This window comes from Sclerotinia sclerotiorum, genomic scaffold (genome assembly GCF_000146945.2).
Source record: "Sclerotinia sclerotiorum 1980 UF-70 scaffold_5 genomic scaffold, whole genome shotgun sequence".
NCBI classification, from domain to species: domain Eukaryota; kingdom Fungi; phylum Ascomycota; class Leotiomycetes; order Helotiales; family Sclerotiniaceae; genus Sclerotinia; species Sclerotinia sclerotiorum.
This window is the reverse complement of record NW_001820831.1, coordinates 1,189,963-1,207,181: the sequence shown is the minus strand read 5'-3', so window position 1 is coordinate 1,207,181 and position 17,219 is coordinate 1,189,963. Positions and strand designations below refer to the sequence as shown.

Here is a 17,219-nt window from a genome sequence, read left to right as displayed (position 1 = left end):
TAACATTGTGATACCCAAGATCGGTTTGTTTGATCACTAACTCGAAGTTATGATGTATCGAATGCCTGCATAGTGCAAATGACCGAAGAAATTCATGGGTATCAATTGACTCTTATTTGTGCAACCATTCATTTTATGAACCTATCTAACCATTTATGTCTTGTCTAATCTGACAGCTGGATTTCTCTCGATGAACCCTAAATCAACCTTGTGGCCTAATAATTCTCGAATGTTGTTCACCTAGAAAGCGAATTATATTAGCTGCTTGAATTCATGAGCGTGAGAGGATATCTTTCTTACCTTGTATTTAATCATAGTCGGACGCTCCAAACTCAATCCCCAGCCGAAAACTTTCATATCTTTTGGTAGACCCATGGCCTCCAACATCTCCGGTCTGAACATTCCACTGTTTCCAATTTCAACCAGTTTGCCGAGACCTTTGTGATAACTGAAAATTTCCATACTTGGCTCGGTGTAAGGATTGTAGGCTGGCTTGAAGCGTAAATCTTCGAGACCCATTTTGTTGAAGAAGACCTCCATGAATTCCATTAGACCTCCGAGAGACAATCCATAATCTGCGATAACACCCTCAACTTGATGAAACTCAGCTAGATGCGTAGCATCCACAGTCTCATTACGGAATACACGATCAATGGAGAAGTATCTTGCTGGAGGTGGTCGTCCATCGGGCCCTTTCTGTTGAGCTAACTTATGTAACATCGCTGTCGAGGTCGCTGTCGTATGCGTTCTAAGAACTAGGCGTAACGATTCGTCCGCAGCCCATGGATATCTATAACCAATTGACCCGTATTTTCCCTCTTGATGAACTTCCTGTACGTTCTTCCACAATGCCTCGTAGTCTGCTTTGTCCTCCTCAGACACTGCGCGTGGTTTGTCTGCAGTTTTGGGATCTGATATGTAGAAGGTATCTTGTAAATCTCTAGCAGGATGTTGTTGTGGGACGAAAAGGGCATCGAAATTCCAGAAGCCGGTTTCAACAAAGTTGTTTGTAGGCATTTCCTCGAAACCCATCTCGAAGAAGATTTGGCGGAACTCATGTCGTACTTTATTCAGAGGATGTAATGCACCAGAGTTTTGGTCTGCTCCAAGAGATTTGAAGTTATATGGTTTGAAAGCAGCAGTTTTCCAGGCACCCCTAAATGTGTAAGCACTTTTTCATAACCAAAGGCGTCGTTAAAACCCACGATGCAAGCATGTCTGCTGTCAAATCTGTCTCCTCCTTGACCATTTCTAAGGCAAATTTCGGTCCCTTCGAGATCTTATAGCTAATAACCTTCTGCATCTTTACCAGCTTACGTTTCTTGAGTTCGGTTATGACTTTTGGATCTGGATGCGCACGCGTCTTTTGAATGATCTCGAGCTGTTCTCGAGTTACATCTTGGATAGAATCGATCTGCAACAGTTAGGACGCATTCTCCAAATTGTAATTATTTTTGGGAACAACTCACCGATGCTACCAGCTTTCCATCTTTACCTTTTGCAATCCATTTCGACTTAAATGCTTTACCCTGTCCTACTTTGACCACATTCTTATCGCCTACAGCAGCTTCTAATTCTGAAACCGTGAGCCCGTCCATTGCCTTTTGTAAAGCCTCGAAAACTCGTGCCTCGTGACTGCCATTGCTTGCAATTTCTTCAGCTTCGGCTTCCAGTATAACTTCTTCTCGATCTATTGTCTCGTATGAAATCATGGACCTTGAACCAAGTCGATCCAATGCACCTTTAATGTCGGTAGACTTTTGAAGAGGGAATGCTTCCGAGGAAAGGATATTGTTATGTTGAGAGAGTGCCTGAAGGATCTCAGACGGTAAATCGGTCGCCATTTTGAAATCTACAGGTTTGTTGTTACAATGATAATAAATCTCAGAGGTGACTCAATTCCAATAATTTTGAAGTTCAGGTGGGGTGTTGCCTTACACTGTTTTAAGGCATCAGGAGGGGTTTTTAATAAATCTGAGGACCCCACTGATGAATCTACAAACAGTGAACGCACCCACCAAAATCGAGTAAATAGATCTACAAGGTAAGATCTTATTAATGAACCTTACAGCATCCCATTATTCCTCAAGGTTCCAAATCACAATCAGATTGAATCCATGTTCCGATACTCCTTCAAGAATCCACGTATGTACTTGACGTCCACGTCTTAAATTCTTGGATACTTTTCACAGTTCATAGTTCTTATTGCATTTGACAATCAAATATACCTTACACTTACAGCCTTTCCGACTTTGCGTTCATCCATCCTTCAACAGCAATACGATTATGTGATCTGGATACCGGGAAGCGACCAATGTTGATTGCTAGCTATTAGCTTCTATCTCTTTATCAATAACATCAACATTGTTGTGAAGATATACTCGACTAGTCTAGAGCACTTTCTATTAATTTTGTCCTTGGCAGCAGATTTGGTGTCCGGCTTCTTCTCGGGTCAGGAGGCATGCCACTGACGCCAGACACTCTGGCAAATTTTAAATTTGTATCTTACTATTTTCGTCTCACTTAATGCTCTGCTAGTCACGCTAGCATACCGGCACATGGTTGAGGATAAAATGAACATACCCAAGATCGATGTGGGGGACTTTATTGTTTCCAAAAATGATTCTTCATCACAGCATGTCGTATCGGAAAAGAGGATTCAGTGGTATTTATGGCATAGGACGTAGTACGTGACTACAGCACAACCATGTACAAGGATCTCGACCCTCCTAGGATTTCGAAACACCAACAGCTGGAGGGTAAGCTCTTGTCCATTTATATATCACATCTCCTCCCTCAAATGTCCTTTTTCTTCATTTGCTATACATTATTATCTCTAGCCCTTCAAAAATACTATTTAACATTGTCTTGACACCGAACCAAATATCGAGAGGCAGTAGCTTCAAGTGTCACTATAGCCACGAGATCTTTACTGCAAGACCTTGTTGGCAGCCCTTATACCATACGCAGGCACATCTCTCTGCATCAAGATGTGTTTAGGGATGACTTGCTGTACGGATGTATCGTCGTTTTCAGCTGGCTCTCCTACTTCCTTTCTTCTATTCACAAAGCTACCCACTGAGCTCCGTCTTCAAATCTGGAACTACGCGATCTTACTCACCTCTCCATATATTGGTCTATCCTGGTCATCATCCAAAAATCGTTTCATTTCTGATCGAAAGCCTCCTTCTTTGCTTCATACCTCAAGCGAGTCCCGTGCAATAGCACTTGCTTATTGGACTTTCGCATCTCCCGCTTTTTCTCACACCTGTATCAATTATGATCGAGACTTGTTGTGTTTCAACTGGCCATCGATGGGATCTATCCCTGGTCGCCTTGGTGGTAAAATCGCGGAAGAAGAATGCAGGAAGATAAAAAGGATTCTCATACACGAGCACTACCTCATCCCGCACGTGTTTGATAATCTACGAGAATTCAAGAGATTCGAAGGGTTGGAAGAATTAGCAGTCGCATGCCATCATGATAAAGATAAAATAATGGACATGAGGAGGTACGGGTATATGTTTGCACAAATGTGTTTCGATAAGGTAGAAGAAGTTGGACGTGGTTGGCCAACACATTGGCCGAGGCTAGTTTGTCTAGCAGAAGGGACAGGGCAGTGTTCCAAACACTGGTGGTTCGACAGGTGGAATGATAGAGCGGTGTCTAGATCGGATCGAAATTGGCAGGAGAAAATGGCCATGCTTGTAAGGGTAACAGCCAGGAATGATGTTGACCCTGAGGTGTTTCATTACAATTCACAGTTTTTACGCCTGGTCATGGGAACGTAGAGGAAAGGGTTGCTTTGTCTCATTTGCTGTAGTTGGAATTGGCACGCTGAAGTATGAATAAAACCAAAGTCAAAATATGTAGTTTATAGAACCGTCATTTTTCATTTATTATTAAATTGTAAAACTAGAAGCTAAAGAACCCATCTCTTCTCTTTCGAATAATTGAGAAAGTTTGAAAGATTTAAATCTTCTCAGACATCCGAGCCGGTAAATCAAACATGACGCTTATGTAACCGGAGCACAGGACTACCCTGTAACACCTTAGGTAATCATGCTGTCCACCTATTTCGTCCCGTGCAATAAACGGCTTCCAAAAATCCCTCGAACATCGACCAGCGAATTATCAGAGCTGCAAGTCTTACTTGCCCTCTCTTTTTCACAGCCGAAAGATGTGAACTTCTAAACTTCTATTATAAATACCACACATCACCGATGACTCCTGAAAGCAATGAACAATGACTCTACATCAGTATCGGGCCCACCGGCAACCTCTCCTCACGTCAGAAGTGGGAGCTCGAGCCGACGACGTCGACATCATTCCAAGACCCCGGCTCAGAAAAGAGCTTACGAGCAAATGAGAAAGAAATATGAGTTGGCAAGTTCGTTGATGACGAATCTGGACTTTGCAGTTTATTGCCAACTCTGCGTGTTGTATTACATGGAGTATGAAGTTCACTGGCACTCTTATGATTCCCTAAGCTAACATCCTCGAAGCTGCTCATTCTTTCAACTATGCATGCGTGCTCTCACTCAATTTGTTATCCTTACGCCAAAGCCGAAGAACGTTAGACCACCTCCACAAAACTCCTCTCTAGTCATCATGTTATTAGGCACGAATATTCTTTGTATATTTCTACACATTTTCCTTGCGCCATCTGGATCTAGTGAGGAGATGAGGGGTTATTTACACGGAGGGATAATCATCGACCTTATTGGCCAGAAAGGTCCTTCGTCGAGGCTGAAATTGGCAGTTTTCGATTTGCTTGTGTTGACTTTACAATCTGTATTATTCGCAATACACCTGGATAGAGAGAAGCTTGACAAGTTTCTTACGGTCTATGGGCAAAAGACCACCGAGGCGCAAATTCCACCTTCTACACAAGATTATGATGCGGAGGAACGAGGGGTGTTAAGAGATTCTGTTGCGGGCCTGGGGGACATCGAAATGCAACCGCTGAATTCCGCAGGAGGTGCCTCTCGTCCACATGGCCAGGAATACATCCCTGAAGCAGACGAGGAAGACGAACGAGAAGAGTTGCTAGCTGAGCCAGTAAATACAGAGTCGGATGATGCACCGTTGGATATATTTTGGTCGGGGACGGCCGTTATAGGAGAGTTTAGCGTTTTAGATACCCTTCGCAGTCAGTTGGCAGTTTCAGGGACCGCATCTGGGTCGTTACGAACAAATGGGTTATCTGCCAATGTTGCCGAGCTTACGTCCAGGAACCCGAGACTAAATTTCATAGCTCGAAGATTTCAGCGCAACATGTAATAAGACATGGATGCACGAACAAAAGTTCTGCACATAGTGTTATGAAATGGATACATACTATATAGCATGATACTCTCCTGATAAGTGTGAACAGTTAAGGTTGGTTTTATTATGCTTATGCTACCTATTGAACGCCTCTACCAACATTCCCTACTCCCGTGCCCTTAACGCTTACTATGATATCCTCACTTTCGTCCTCTCCTACATCCCGTAAACCCCAACTGCTTGCTCCAAACTTTTTTAGATCTCTCCCTAACCCTATTAAATCCTCTGTGGCTATTACTTCTCGCCCTAATCTCAATCTGCCAATATCCTCTGAGCCCATTGCCATCATAGTTAGAACCGCGGGTGCTCCAGCCTTGGTCACACAACCTCCTTGTGATATGATTTCCAACAGCTGATATGCGCACTGCTTTCCAATATCTTCGGGCGCGACACCTCCCGCACTCGGAGACACCACATCCGCCGAATATATTACACCCACCGAACTAGTTTCCGCAATCAATGCCAACCCAAATCCGACTCCCGTTCTCTTTTTTGCGCTCGGATTCGTCTTATCCCTGGCTGATACTAATGGCGCTTGATCATACTGTGTCGCAATATGAATATCTCCTACTAATGGATTCAATATTCCCCTGGCCTCGTGTATCATCCTCGCATTATGACTATTGCTCACACCGGTCGCATATGCCACACCTCTTATCCTCCTCACCCTGCCTGGACTCCTATTTAAATGCAAAGTCTTAGGCAGCGCCTTGATTTGACTTCCAAACCTTAACTCTACCACACCTCCACCACCTTTGCCTCCTGGGCCCGGACAACTTCTTTGCAAAACTCGAATTTCCAACTTGCTGGCCATGATGCCGAACGGTTCGTAGAGTGGTAGAATAGCCGTCCTGACGCTATCTACCGATATATCGCCCGCTTCCGTCGAACTTGTGATGACGCCCTCTCCCTCAAACCTTACATTGACAGCCTTCTTCGCAAAGGGCGCGAGCATACATAAAGGCAGTAAGAAATAACTAACGCCCCGAGTATTATTCGCCGGCAAATGACATTTTATCACTCCATCCACATCTGCACCCAGACCATCAATCGATCCAGCTATGACACCTGGATTATAGACCAGTGTGGTACCAGTATAGGATATTTGTACCGAGGATCCATTGCTGATAGATTCCAGCAGTCGCAAGAAGGATACTTCGTGAGGAGCAAGACCCGGATTGGTGGGTGAGGAGCTTCGAATCTGGGAGATATGAATTGGGCGACCTGTTAGGGCAGAGAGAACCAGTCGGTGGCTTAGAGACTTATGAGTTGTGAATCGAAGGATTTCTGGAGTAGGGGCGGACATTGTATATTGTGTATGAGGTTTCTTGTCAGTTCCGATCGACGAAATTTATTTTTTGCGATAAATAATTCTGCCAAACACCGCTCCTGATAAGGAGGCGGTGTGGGGGAACCAAAGGCTTTTGAATTCAATCATCCACATGCATAGCTTGCCATATAGATTCACTCAGGTCTGAAATAGCTTGAAAATTCTTCAATGTTTATCAAGTTTAGCAGTTTTCAATATCTAAACAATCGAAGGAGTTTCCGGATGCCTTGATGATAGTGACAGACAAATAAGGTCAAAAATTTACGGTATCATATCAAGCGATCACTCAATTTGCCTTGGGGCACAAGGAGAAGTCAAATCATTGGAAATTCCATTAATATTTTCATGTCTTGTGTGTGGTATTGCCCAATTGCCTAACGAAAATTGAACAAAACCTTAAGATCAGACGAAAAAGCGAGCGTTCATCCGGGCCAACTTGAAAATCCGTAGTCAAACTCCTCACGCATCCTCCATAACGTGCTTTTCAGAAAACGAAATTTGTACAAGGTGTGGTTTGTGGCATTCTGGAAGCCAGGAGTAAGAGAATAATAATCCAGTAGCTCTTAGTGTTACAAGGGGAACCCGCAAAAGCAAATGCGAAAATATCGACCCTAAGCATGGACGACGATACCTGAAAAGATGGCGACTGAAGACCTAAAAGGGACCATATCTGTCCATTAATCGATTTTAAATGTTGATCGAGAACGCCAGTCGTAAGCTTTTTCAACCTAGGCTGGTGTATGTCTTTTTCCTTCCACCGAGGAAAATGATTTATGCTTCTGATTCAACGGCTGTTGCTTCCGCTTCCTAGAATTATGTTAACTTTTGTTGTTTTATCTCGGTTTGTAACGGCATTACCTTAGGAGAGTCTTCTGCTGCAACTGGCTCGTCATTACTGGCCTCGTCTTCTTTTGGTAGCGCGGTAAGTGGTGTCTCAATGACCGGCGATTTCTCCTCTGCCTTCGTCTCATCGTGTTGGGAGATGCCATTTGCTGCCATGCTGTCGGCTTTTGGCTCATCTTTCTCCTTGCTCTCATCCCTGGAGCCGTCGGCAGCTCCCTCAGCGGTAGCTGGAGCAACCTGTTCGCTGGCGAGAAGCCTGTTCCATTTATCAAGCAAGGACTGAGACCTCGATTTGAATTGAAATTCGTCTTCTTTTGGAATGGCTGGTAGCTTCAAAATGGCTTTAAGAACTTTGTTGATTTTGGTCACTCTGATGATGCTGACCTCGAGATCGGCATAACCTTCGAGTTTATTCACGTACTCGGACATCTGTTGCATCTCATCGGGTCTTGGCTCCTGATCTTTGGTAAGGAGACCTTTTTGAAGCTTATGTCTCAGGAACAAAATTTCTTTCTATAGCAGCTGTTAGATGAAATCACCAGGCATATCAAAGGACGTCAACATACCTCTTTCTTGACCCTCTTCTCTTCAGGGGTCAGTTCTGGTTCTGGCGGAACAGCAGGGGCGGCTTCTTTAGCCTTAGAAGCAGCCTTCTTTGGCTTACTCTTCTCCTTTGCGGACTTAGGCTCCTTTGGCTCTTTAGCCGCTTTTGGAGTAGACGTCCCGTTCGCAGCCTTTGGAGTGTTGTTCAATTTGATGCGAGGCTTCTTTGGGGCGGAGTCGGGCTGTTGCTGCAAATCATGTTAGTCTCGATCAACGAATTTCGCGACAGAATGGGAACATACAGTTTCTTCATCAGGATTCTGTGGAGGGTTCTTGCGCTTCTTCTGATTCGATTTTGGTGCTTCGACCTCATCATCATCATCATCAGGGATAGCACTGACATCCATCATCTCTGTGTCTTCATTGTCGTCCAAGGTCGGGACAACCTTTGGCGTCTTCTCTTTCTTCTCTTTCTTGGCCTTCTTGGCTGCCTTCGCAGCCTCTTTGGCTTCCTCGTCAGCCCTCTTCTGCTCCATGAACTCTGTCAAGACAGTCTTAAAATAATCCAAATCGTTTTTTTCAGCAGCAAGTTGATGCGCAGCATACAAATCTTTGCGCATATTATTTGGGACGTCCCCAACTGTATCTAGGTCGAGGTCGAGAAGGTCGTAATTAGGTATCCAGCCACTAAATCGATCAGTAAAAATTCATCTAAAGAGTTCGGATGGGTGCTACTCACAACTCATTTGTAAATAGATACATAACCGGGAATGTTCTGTCTTTGGCCTTGGGACCGCCGTCTTCATAATCGCTTCTGTATGTGCCATCTGCTCTCATTGCTGTGACTGGGCGACTTTTGATGAGGGTGCTGGGAAGCATAGCCTCATCACAAACAATTGCAGGCCACAAGGGATAGCCCTTCAATCGCACATAGAAGTAGTCGCCGGGTTTCGCATCCGTGTGTGTCAGCTTTGCCTTGGATTGCTTCTTGTTTAACTTCTTCTTGTGCTCCGGCACGCCAGACTTGCGTCGACCCTTCGATTTGCTGGCCGAAGCCGGGGTGCCAGCGGCAGCATCTGCTAACTCCGCAGACTCATCTGCTGTCGGAGCTACACCCTCTGATTGTTCATCGTCCTTCAATTCTGCGTCCTTGATCTCCGCCTCCCCCTCGGGAGCACTGGACGCGGGTCGCTCCTCTTGAACCGAGCGATCGGGGATTGTTTTTTCGTCCATTTTCTCGGCTTTAGCTTCGGCTTTGCTATCTTCAACTAAATGAGCAAGAGGTGAAATTAGTAATTGTAAAGTGACGTGAATTGAGACAATGGATAAGCATTCATACTTTGTTCTGTCGCGCTTGTGCCGGAAGTCGCGACTGGATCTTCGGAGACAGCTCCATTCTGAACACCATTGCTACCGTTGGCGCCTTCCGATACCTCGACTTGGGGCTCTACAACAGCATCGTCGGGAGCTGAAGTGTCCGCAGACTGAGGAGGCACCACCTCATCTCGCGTGCTTGCCTCATCCGCCATTGTCGCGACACAGCTTCAAAAAAGTTCAATGATAGTGGTAAGACGTATTGGTAGGGTAGTTATTGACGCGTGAGGAATGTCTGAGATGATTAAGATAATCGCGGATGAATAAACTGATGGAGGTGATAAACTTTTTGCTGAGGAAGATGCTTTGGAATTCTGGAAATCAAAATGTCGCTTGAAAAGAAGTTACGCGCGCTACGCTAGTGAGGCAATAATCACGTGGCTTGGCTGTGGATTCTGTAGAACTCTCAACCACCCCAGCCTCCCGGATATTAGTCGGAGACAGTGATGCGGCGCAAAGTGAGCTTCAGATAACAATAGTACAGTAACAAAGCTCCACTAACCCAGGATTGAATGTGACATTCAATCTCAATGATGAAAAGTGATTGATGGTGGAGGGAAGGAGATGATAGAAAAATTTTTGTGGATAATAAAAAGAAATGAAAAAAAAAAGATCAATAAGACACCATTGACAGAACCTTCTGTCGTGCCATGATCAACACACAAGTAAGAACCCGCCCACTGTTGGGCCACCTTTTGACGTAGCCAATCACTTCGCGAGCAGCGTCCGTGGCACAGGCAGCACAGTCACAAACATCGAACAAGAACCCAATAAGGATGCGGAATCCAAGGCAACCTCCGAGCAAATCAATGAATCTCAAGATATGCTTTTGACCAACTAAACCTATCTATTATACAGCAATGCTTTCGTCGAGGAGAATAGGGGGAAGTTGCTCATTCTTCATCTTCGTCTTCTTCATCATCTTCGTCCATTCCTTCTGCCACCGAGACATGGAAACTGGGATCTTGATCGACACCCACATAGCTGTCGCTCATGAGGAACAACTTCAAATCATGCTCCCCTGGTGTAGGTACTGTAAACTCAAGCCGAAGATTCAGCGCTTTTCCGATTGTGACCCGTTTGATCGCAAGTAAAGTTTTCGAGCTTTCATCACCCACAACTAACCACCAATTCTCCATTTTCTTCGCGGGGTAGAAAGGAGCATGTACAGACGTGTCCACCTCTGCCGCATCATCATCCTCGTCAACATCTCGTAAAATCTTAATTTTAATGTAAGCTGGTGATCCAGATACAATCTCCTCCGGATCCTCCACTTCAAAGTCAAGCTCGATGTTAGGATACTTAGAATTTGTAAAGTGGGCAGCCTGCGCTAATTGAGTTTGCGAGAGACCCAGTCGTTTAATGAGAGCTTCATAGTCTGGATTTTCGGAAGGGTCCATCGCATCCATAAACTCGAAGATGTCCTTGATACTGTAGATAAGTCTGATTAGCGGGGGTACCTGATCAATTTGACGATTTAAAACATACCCAGATTCATTTGCAGCTTTGATGACCTCAGGTGTGAAGTGAGGAATCTGTTTCAGAGGACTGTCGCGGTCCCACATCCCTTGTACAACCATTTGCGACATTTCCATGGCATTCATGGCGTTGATGTGGCCATCCGAAGACAAGACATCCACGGTAGCACTTAAGAGACCGAGGACTTTCGTCAGGATAATCTCTTGATCTTTAGCAAGGTCGATCGGTAGCTGCATTCTGGAAAAATGAGCTTGAAGAAGTACAAATGCCTTGAAGTGAGGCGAATCAAAGCTTGGTTGTGCCATCTTGACAGGAAGTCTATCATATATTCTACGTAGTAGACTATCTTCGTGTCTCCTAATCTGGATGGATTCGAACTCGGTCGCCGAAGTGACAATTTCCAGAATACCCTTAAGCTTAGTGCGACCAGTCAAAGACAGCAAAAAGGTCTGCATGGTTATGTACGAAATGTTGTAATAAGCAGCAATCATCGCTGCATTTAATGGAGTGACAGAATCATCCTCTTCATCCAAATCAATGATCTTGAACTCGGCCAAGTCTTTCAAGGTAGTTTCTACAAGCTCCGAGAGGTGAGCACTCAAACCTTCATGGGATGTGTCTTTGAGACTGTAGTAGCTAGGATTGGCAAGTAATCTTCGATAGAAGTACGTGAAAGTAGTCCAATTGATGGCATCACTAGCTGACTCGATCATTTTTGTACTGATCTCAGACACGAAAGCATCATGTAAGTACACCTGGAGGTGACTCTCAATCGGAAGAGCTTCATTCAAGAACTTCTTGTAGTACTCTCTTTTGACTGCTGGTACCATCAGAACGCCTTTACTAATTTTGTCTTCCATGGGTCGTGTTGCTTTGCCGAACATCTGCAGTATCTCACTAAGAGGATAATCAACATAGCGGTGCTCCCTGCCTTCATAGAACTGCGTACCCATCACAATAACTAAATGTGCTTTGGAATCAAGTTCCCAGCAAACATCACGAGACGCAACCATTACTTGTATGGCACCATTATCGTAAAGGTGTTTCACAATACGTTTATCGCCCGTGCTAAGAGCCTCATGAAAATAACCTATGCCGTGCGAGATAGACTCTGCAAGTGCTTCTTCTTGGATGCGCTCTAGTAAAGGCTTCATCTCATCGACGTCGGCGTGTAGGAAACGATCTTCGTCATCGCTAGCTACACATGCAAGGAGTAAATCACGGGTAGTAGCACGAGCCTGCTTTCTACTAGGAACGAATACCAGAGCAGGCTTGTCTGGCGACATTTGATTTATGGCAAGGTAGGTTGGCTTCGCCATAGCAAGCATGAGAGAGGGGAAATGGGGAATAGTGAATGACTGAATATGAAGCTCTAGAGGAACTGAACGGACGTGGGGGCTGAAGTTGTAGATGTTATGCTTCTTCGCGTCAATCCATTCTCCGATGTCACGAGCATTGGCAAGTGAGACACCCAGGCCCACGATTCGCAGTGGTAATTCAGTTTGTGATCGGATGTAATGCATGCGAGAGACAATGATTTCATAAACAAATCCAGCCTGCCCACCAAGCATGTGCAGTTCATCTGCGATGAATAATTGAACATTCTGAATGTTCTTTCGCCGTTGCCATTGTCGCGATAAGACATCCCATTGGGAAGGAGTAGCAAGGATTAAATCACCCCTCTCCAAAAGTTTGAGGTCGGCAGTGGTTTCTCCTGTGAGCTTCACGATTTCTTTGCCTCCGAGAAGCGTCGAAAAACGCTTTTGCCAATCTAGATGTCGAAGATCAACAAGTTCTTGGAACGGAGCGATATAGACAGCACGTCCCGAGTCGGCCTTCTTCCAGTGATGGAGTAACGCAAACTCTGCGCAAACAGTCTTGCCGCTTCCTGTGGACGCTCCAACAAAAACATTGTCATCTGTATCAAAAAGTGATTTAAATGTTTGTGTTTGGATTTTGTTAAAGCGATCCCAGTCAGGATAAAGCGATCTGAATTCATCGATTTTCAGTGCTGCAACAGGTAGAGGCTGCAAATCCAACAATGGTGTATGAGGTGGAAATTTCTCAGGTAAGATGAGTTTCTGGAACGAGACTGCAAGCTTGGTCTCACAATTCATCCATCGATCCGAGATGACGGTGATAAAATAATGTGGCGGCATGGGTTCTGTGATGGGGACCGTGAATTCGACAAGATGCTCATTCATCTCGGATTGAGCAAAATCTTTACGAAGGATAAATTGATCATGGAAAAGTATGTCCTCGCCGTCACAATCTTCGGCTATGATCCAAAAGCTTTCCGCAGCGCCATGAATTTCTTCATCCCACTCAAACTTGGGCGTGATGGTTAATTCCACCCTCAACATTGATCTCGTCATTGGCTGTACTTGTGCCTGAAGTTCTAATCGGGGAAATTTTGCAACGAGGTTGCAGACAGTTCGGCCAGCTTTCGGAAGGCCTAGCAATTCGCCCATACGTGGTGGATCAAGATCGAAGTAGTTGGCCCATGAGACGTCAATTCTTTCGGCTTTTTGTACGATGTCCCGGGGACATCCGGGGAATTGTCGAAGAGGTGACATAGTGGGCCACATACGCTTCTCTGCCATTTTGCAAAGTTCCAAAGCTGTCTTAGCTACCGATGACCAGCCCTTTTTGAGAGTGATTTCGAAGATAGCACGCAAGATTCTTCCAGCTGATTGAGTGACGTAGACCAAATCTGCCATTAACGCAAGTCCGTCCAGTTTCAATCTCGAAACATAAGCTTGTAGCAGTACATTTATTTTGGCATGGGGTTCCTCAACACTCTCTTTTACGGGAATTGGCACACGTCCCAAAAGTTTGGCCAGTTCCAACTTTTCCTCTTGGCGAACTGGGATGTACTTGAACTCGTCGCTCAACGCAAATACGCGGAAGAGCTCAATTGGTGTGATCGATGGTTGGAGGTGGTGATTATAAGTCAACATGGAGCCGTGTGTAATGTAATAATGAGAAGCAATTCTGCCAAGCTCGGTCGCTTGTAGTTTGCCAGTCTTCTTGTCGTATTTGATAAGGTTAGACTTCTCCAGAACCATAGCAGCAGAATGAATTAAATCAACTCGTTTTTGCTCAAGTGCACTGTCATCTTCATAATCGGCTCCTACGCTATACAATCCAGGTGATCGAAGCATTCGGACGAATAAATAGGTGTATCCTAACCACTCGACACCTTCGTCTCGACTACGGACATTGCCAAGAACAACCTCTGCATTTAGGTTGTCTACCAATCTGCTAACAAACTGACTCTCGATCGGCAATTGTTGATTCAGGAGTGACAGATAATACTGCATTTCGTTCTGCGTGGTGATGATGATACCTTCCCCGTAAGTGTCGTACTGCGGTCGACCAGCACGTCCAAGCATTTGAAGTACATCTTGGGGACTGAGTTCCACCCAGCTGCCTTTTTCCGGGGAATAGACTTGAGTACCTTTAATAATGACAGTGTGCGCTGGTAGGTTGACACCCCATGCCAATGTAGCAGTGCATACAAGGACTTGAATTAGACCTTCATGAAAGAGTTCCTCGACAGATGTTCGATCAGGCCTGTTCATACCAGCATGATGGATCCCGAAACCGTATGGTAACAAATCCTTAAGCTCCCGATCGCTAACCTCCTCAGCCTCGGAACTAAGAGTTTCTCGAGTTCCCGACACATCACTCCGCAATATTTGTCCAATCGTCTCCATTTCCAGGGCTTTGTCTCGAATGTATCTAGCTGTTTTTGCTGTCTCCTTACGAGAGTGCACAAAAATAATCATCTGGTTTCGATTCTTGCCTACGTGCTCCAAAACCTTGGTATAAGTCACGTCATTCATTGTCTTTAGTTGTTTGATGGCCTTTTTTTCTGTTATGCCAACAAATTCCTGGCGAAGCGGACAAGGACGGTATGATCCATCAAAATGGAACATCCCTTTGAGAGGGTCGACGCGAAGAAAGCTTGCGACATCACGGTAATTTGGCAATGTGGCTGAAAGACCGACCAGACGAACAGGATCGCCCGTCTGCTCCATCTTTCTAATCGTCCGACTCACAATGCTTTCTAGAACTGGTCCACGGTCATCGTGCAAAAGATGGATCTCGTCAATAATGATGAGACGGACAAGATTGGTGTAACTCAGATCAGTAGCTTTTCTAGTGATGACATCCCATTTTTCAGGGGTCGTCACAATGATTTGGGTATCGGCAATTTGTTGCTTCGTGAGCTGACGATCTCCAGTCAATTCGGAAACCTTGATACCATATGGCTTCAGTCTAGCACCAAAATTTCCAACTTGTTCTTGAACTAAGGCTTTGAGAGGTGCAATGTAAACTATTTTAAATGCGTCCAGATTGATTTCTCCAGTCTCTGGGTTGCGGTTTTTACCGATTTCTCGTAATATAGTCAACATTCCAACATTGGTCTTACCACTTCCAGTGGGCGCGCAAATGAGCATGTTACCATCATCCTCAAAAGCTGTCGGGAAGCACTGAGATTGAATCTTGTTGAGCTTCACTGTAGATGAGAACGGCACCCGTGCCCATTCAGGCATTTCCGTAACCGGAATATCACGATCGGAAGGGTCGTTGCGTTTCTTGGGAGGTGGCACGTGAATCTCTTCGTATCCTTTAAACGTTCGCTTGGTAGACCCCTCGGGCAATTTGACCTTAGGGTTCGTCATCAAATGATTGCCTTGGTCAAAGACGAGATTTTCAAGGTTGATGAGCTTTCGTGGTTGCAGTCCACCAACCAAACCATCTTTGTCCTTTTCCTCATTCTTCGTGCCGCCATTGATGTATTCAGCTGGAACGTCGATGTCCATTTTAATTTCCAGTTTCCGTTTCTTTGATCCATCTCCTGGAGCAACTCCACGAAGCTCGTCCAAAATCCATCGTAGTCCCTCGGAAGCAATCTCACGCTCAACAACACCTCGAGCTTCAGCATCTTCAGCTCGAGCTAAACGCGTAAGCCAGACTATTTTATCCCGGTTCGCGATCAGCTTATGTACCAGCTCGTGATGCTCGTAGTCAAACAGTTCTGCGAGATCATTTTCGATTTCTCTAAGAGGCCTCTCATCGCCACCTTCTTCAGCGGGTGCTCCAGAAAGTGTATGCAGAACTTCCTGCGTTTTAACTTGCTGTACATGAGCATCCGTGTAAACTGAGCCAATCTGTCGTTGCAACCAATATGCATCAATTTCACGAGCTGGTATGAAATCTTTCTTGTCTTTAGCTGAGTCAGCATTCTGCACGGAACCAGAGTCCATAATTATTGCTTCCTCTTCGGGTATTTCCTGGGGTTCTTCATCTCTATCGACTCCGGCACCACCAGCCATAGCGACTTCCTCGTCACCAGGACGATCTTGTGCATCATCCTCGTCTTCGGACGACTCTTCTCGAATTTCATTAAGCACTTCATCACCCTCGTCGTCGGAATTGTCGTCGAATACAACCGCTACTCCCTGGCGGTCATCTATTTCCGCGCCATTTTCGCCGCTGTTGTCTCCATCTGCCATTTCTTCGTCTTCATCCTGCGCGTCGTAATCTGTAATTTTTTTGCCTAGGTTCACGAGCTCGTTGAACTGTTTCGGATTCATACTGGCGCCTAGTAGATCATCAATTTCCTTCTTCTTGTCAAAATCTTTCATGTCGTCGTCTTTTAAATACTCCAACACAGCATCCGTGGCGCTTCGAACAACTTCATGGGGAACGTCTCCGAGATTATTAGCTACTGTAGTTAAAATAAGATCGTAAGTTGCTCGCGTCGCCGAAGTCCTAGGTCTGTACCGAATTCCCTCAACCAATGCATCTGCTGCCGACAATATTCCACTTCCTCGAAGTTGTGCTGGCTCTCCACGCTTGCGTTTGCGCTGTTCTCGTTCCAAGACATCCTCGCCTTCGCGATAACCTCCTCTCTCAACATCTGGAAGGCCCGAAGCTTTCTTCTTCTGTTTCGGCGCGTCCTCGCGTGCAGTTCGCGACCCCATATCCCGAATGCTGATTTGCCCCGCAAGTGATTCTGGATCTCCTGTCACCTCATCGTTGCGGCGAGTAACGAATCTACGATCCGCCTGGAGAACCAGGTTGGACATCGCCGCATATTTATACTGCGATACATCGCGCTGTTGGTCCGTCATTTTTGATAAGTCGTCGAATTACGGTGTGAGAAAGGCTGAAGCCTAGATGGCGGATGTTGAGAAGAAATCGTTAGAAGATGGCTGGAAGAGAGCTTTCAAGTCATCTGAAGTAATTCTCCTTAAAACATGGATTATGAAATTTATCTCCAATACATTGATGAATCAAAGAAGGTATG

General features: G+C 45.2%; 7 protein-coding genes across 7 annotated transcripts; 1 reads left to right on the top strand and 6 right to left on the bottom strand.

The window, feature by feature from the left end:
- Positions 1-153: 153 nt before the first annotated feature.
- SS1G_04440 (phenylalanyl-tRNA synthetase alpha chain) lies at positions 154-1,844 on the bottom strand (the record flags this gene model as incomplete). Its single annotated transcript, XM_001594583.1, has 4 exons — positions 154-240; positions 301-1,156; positions 1,206-1,414; positions 1,470-1,844. 4 exons carry the CDS (start codon positions 1,842-1,844, stop codon positions 154-156), a joined length of 1,527 nt encoding a protein of 508 aa, XP_001594633.1.
- A 289-nt stretch (positions 1,845-2,133) lies between these two features.
- SS1G_04439 (predicted protein) lies at positions 2,134-2,560 on the bottom strand (the record flags this gene model as incomplete). The annotated part of the gene is made up of 3 exons (XM_001594582.1): positions 2,134-2,182; positions 2,240-2,328; positions 2,510-2,560. The coding sequence occupies 3 exons, from the start codon at positions 2,558-2,560 to the stop codon at positions 2,134-2,136; spliced, it is 189 nt and encodes a 62-aa protein (XP_001594632.1).
- Positions 2,561-2,929: 369 nt separating this feature from the next.
- SS1G_04438 (predicted protein) lies at positions 2,930-3,169 on the bottom strand (the record flags this gene model as incomplete). The annotated part of the gene is made up of 2 exons (XM_001594581.1): positions 2,930-3,010; positions 3,122-3,169. The coding sequence occupies 2 exons, from the start codon at positions 3,167-3,169 to the stop codon at positions 2,930-2,932; spliced, it is 129 nt and encodes a 42-aa protein (XP_001594631.1).
- Positions 3,170-4,239: 1,070 nt separating this feature from the next.
- On the top strand, positions 4,240-5,283 carry SS1G_04437 (hypothetical protein; the record flags this gene model as incomplete). Its single annotated transcript, XM_001594580.1, has 2 exons — positions 4,240-4,454; positions 4,506-5,283. 2 exons carry the CDS (start codon positions 4,240-4,242, stop codon positions 5,281-5,283), a joined length of 993 nt encoding a protein of 330 aa, XP_001594630.1.
- Positions 5,284-5,407: 124 nt separating this feature from the next.
- On the bottom strand, positions 5,408-6,634 carry SS1G_04436 (hypothetical protein; the record flags this gene model as incomplete). The annotated part of the gene is made up of 1 exon (XM_001594579.1): positions 5,408-6,634. One exon carries the CDS (start codon positions 6,632-6,634, stop codon positions 5,408-5,410), a length of 1,227 nt encoding a protein of 408 aa, XP_001594629.1.
- Positions 6,635-7,429: 795 nt separating this feature from the next.
- On the bottom strand, positions 7,430-9,573 carry SS1G_04435 (hypothetical protein; the record flags this gene model as incomplete). The annotated part of the gene is made up of 6 exons (XM_001594578.1): positions 7,430-7,465; positions 7,517-8,014; positions 8,068-8,286; positions 8,347-8,731; positions 8,784-9,312; positions 9,384-9,573. The coding sequence occupies 6 exons, from the start codon at positions 9,571-9,573 to the stop codon at positions 7,430-7,432; spliced, it is 1,857 nt and encodes a 618-aa protein (XP_001594628.1).
- Positions 9,574-10,311: 738 nt separating this feature from the next.
- SS1G_04434 (hypothetical protein) lies at positions 10,312-17,043 on the bottom strand (the record flags this gene model as incomplete). The annotated part of the gene is made up of 2 exons (XM_001594577.1): positions 10,312-10,849; positions 10,907-17,043. 2 exons carry the CDS (start codon positions 17,041-17,043, stop codon positions 10,312-10,314), a joined length of 6,675 nt encoding a protein of 2,224 aa, XP_001594627.1.
- Positions 17,044-17,219: the final 176 nt, after the last annotated feature.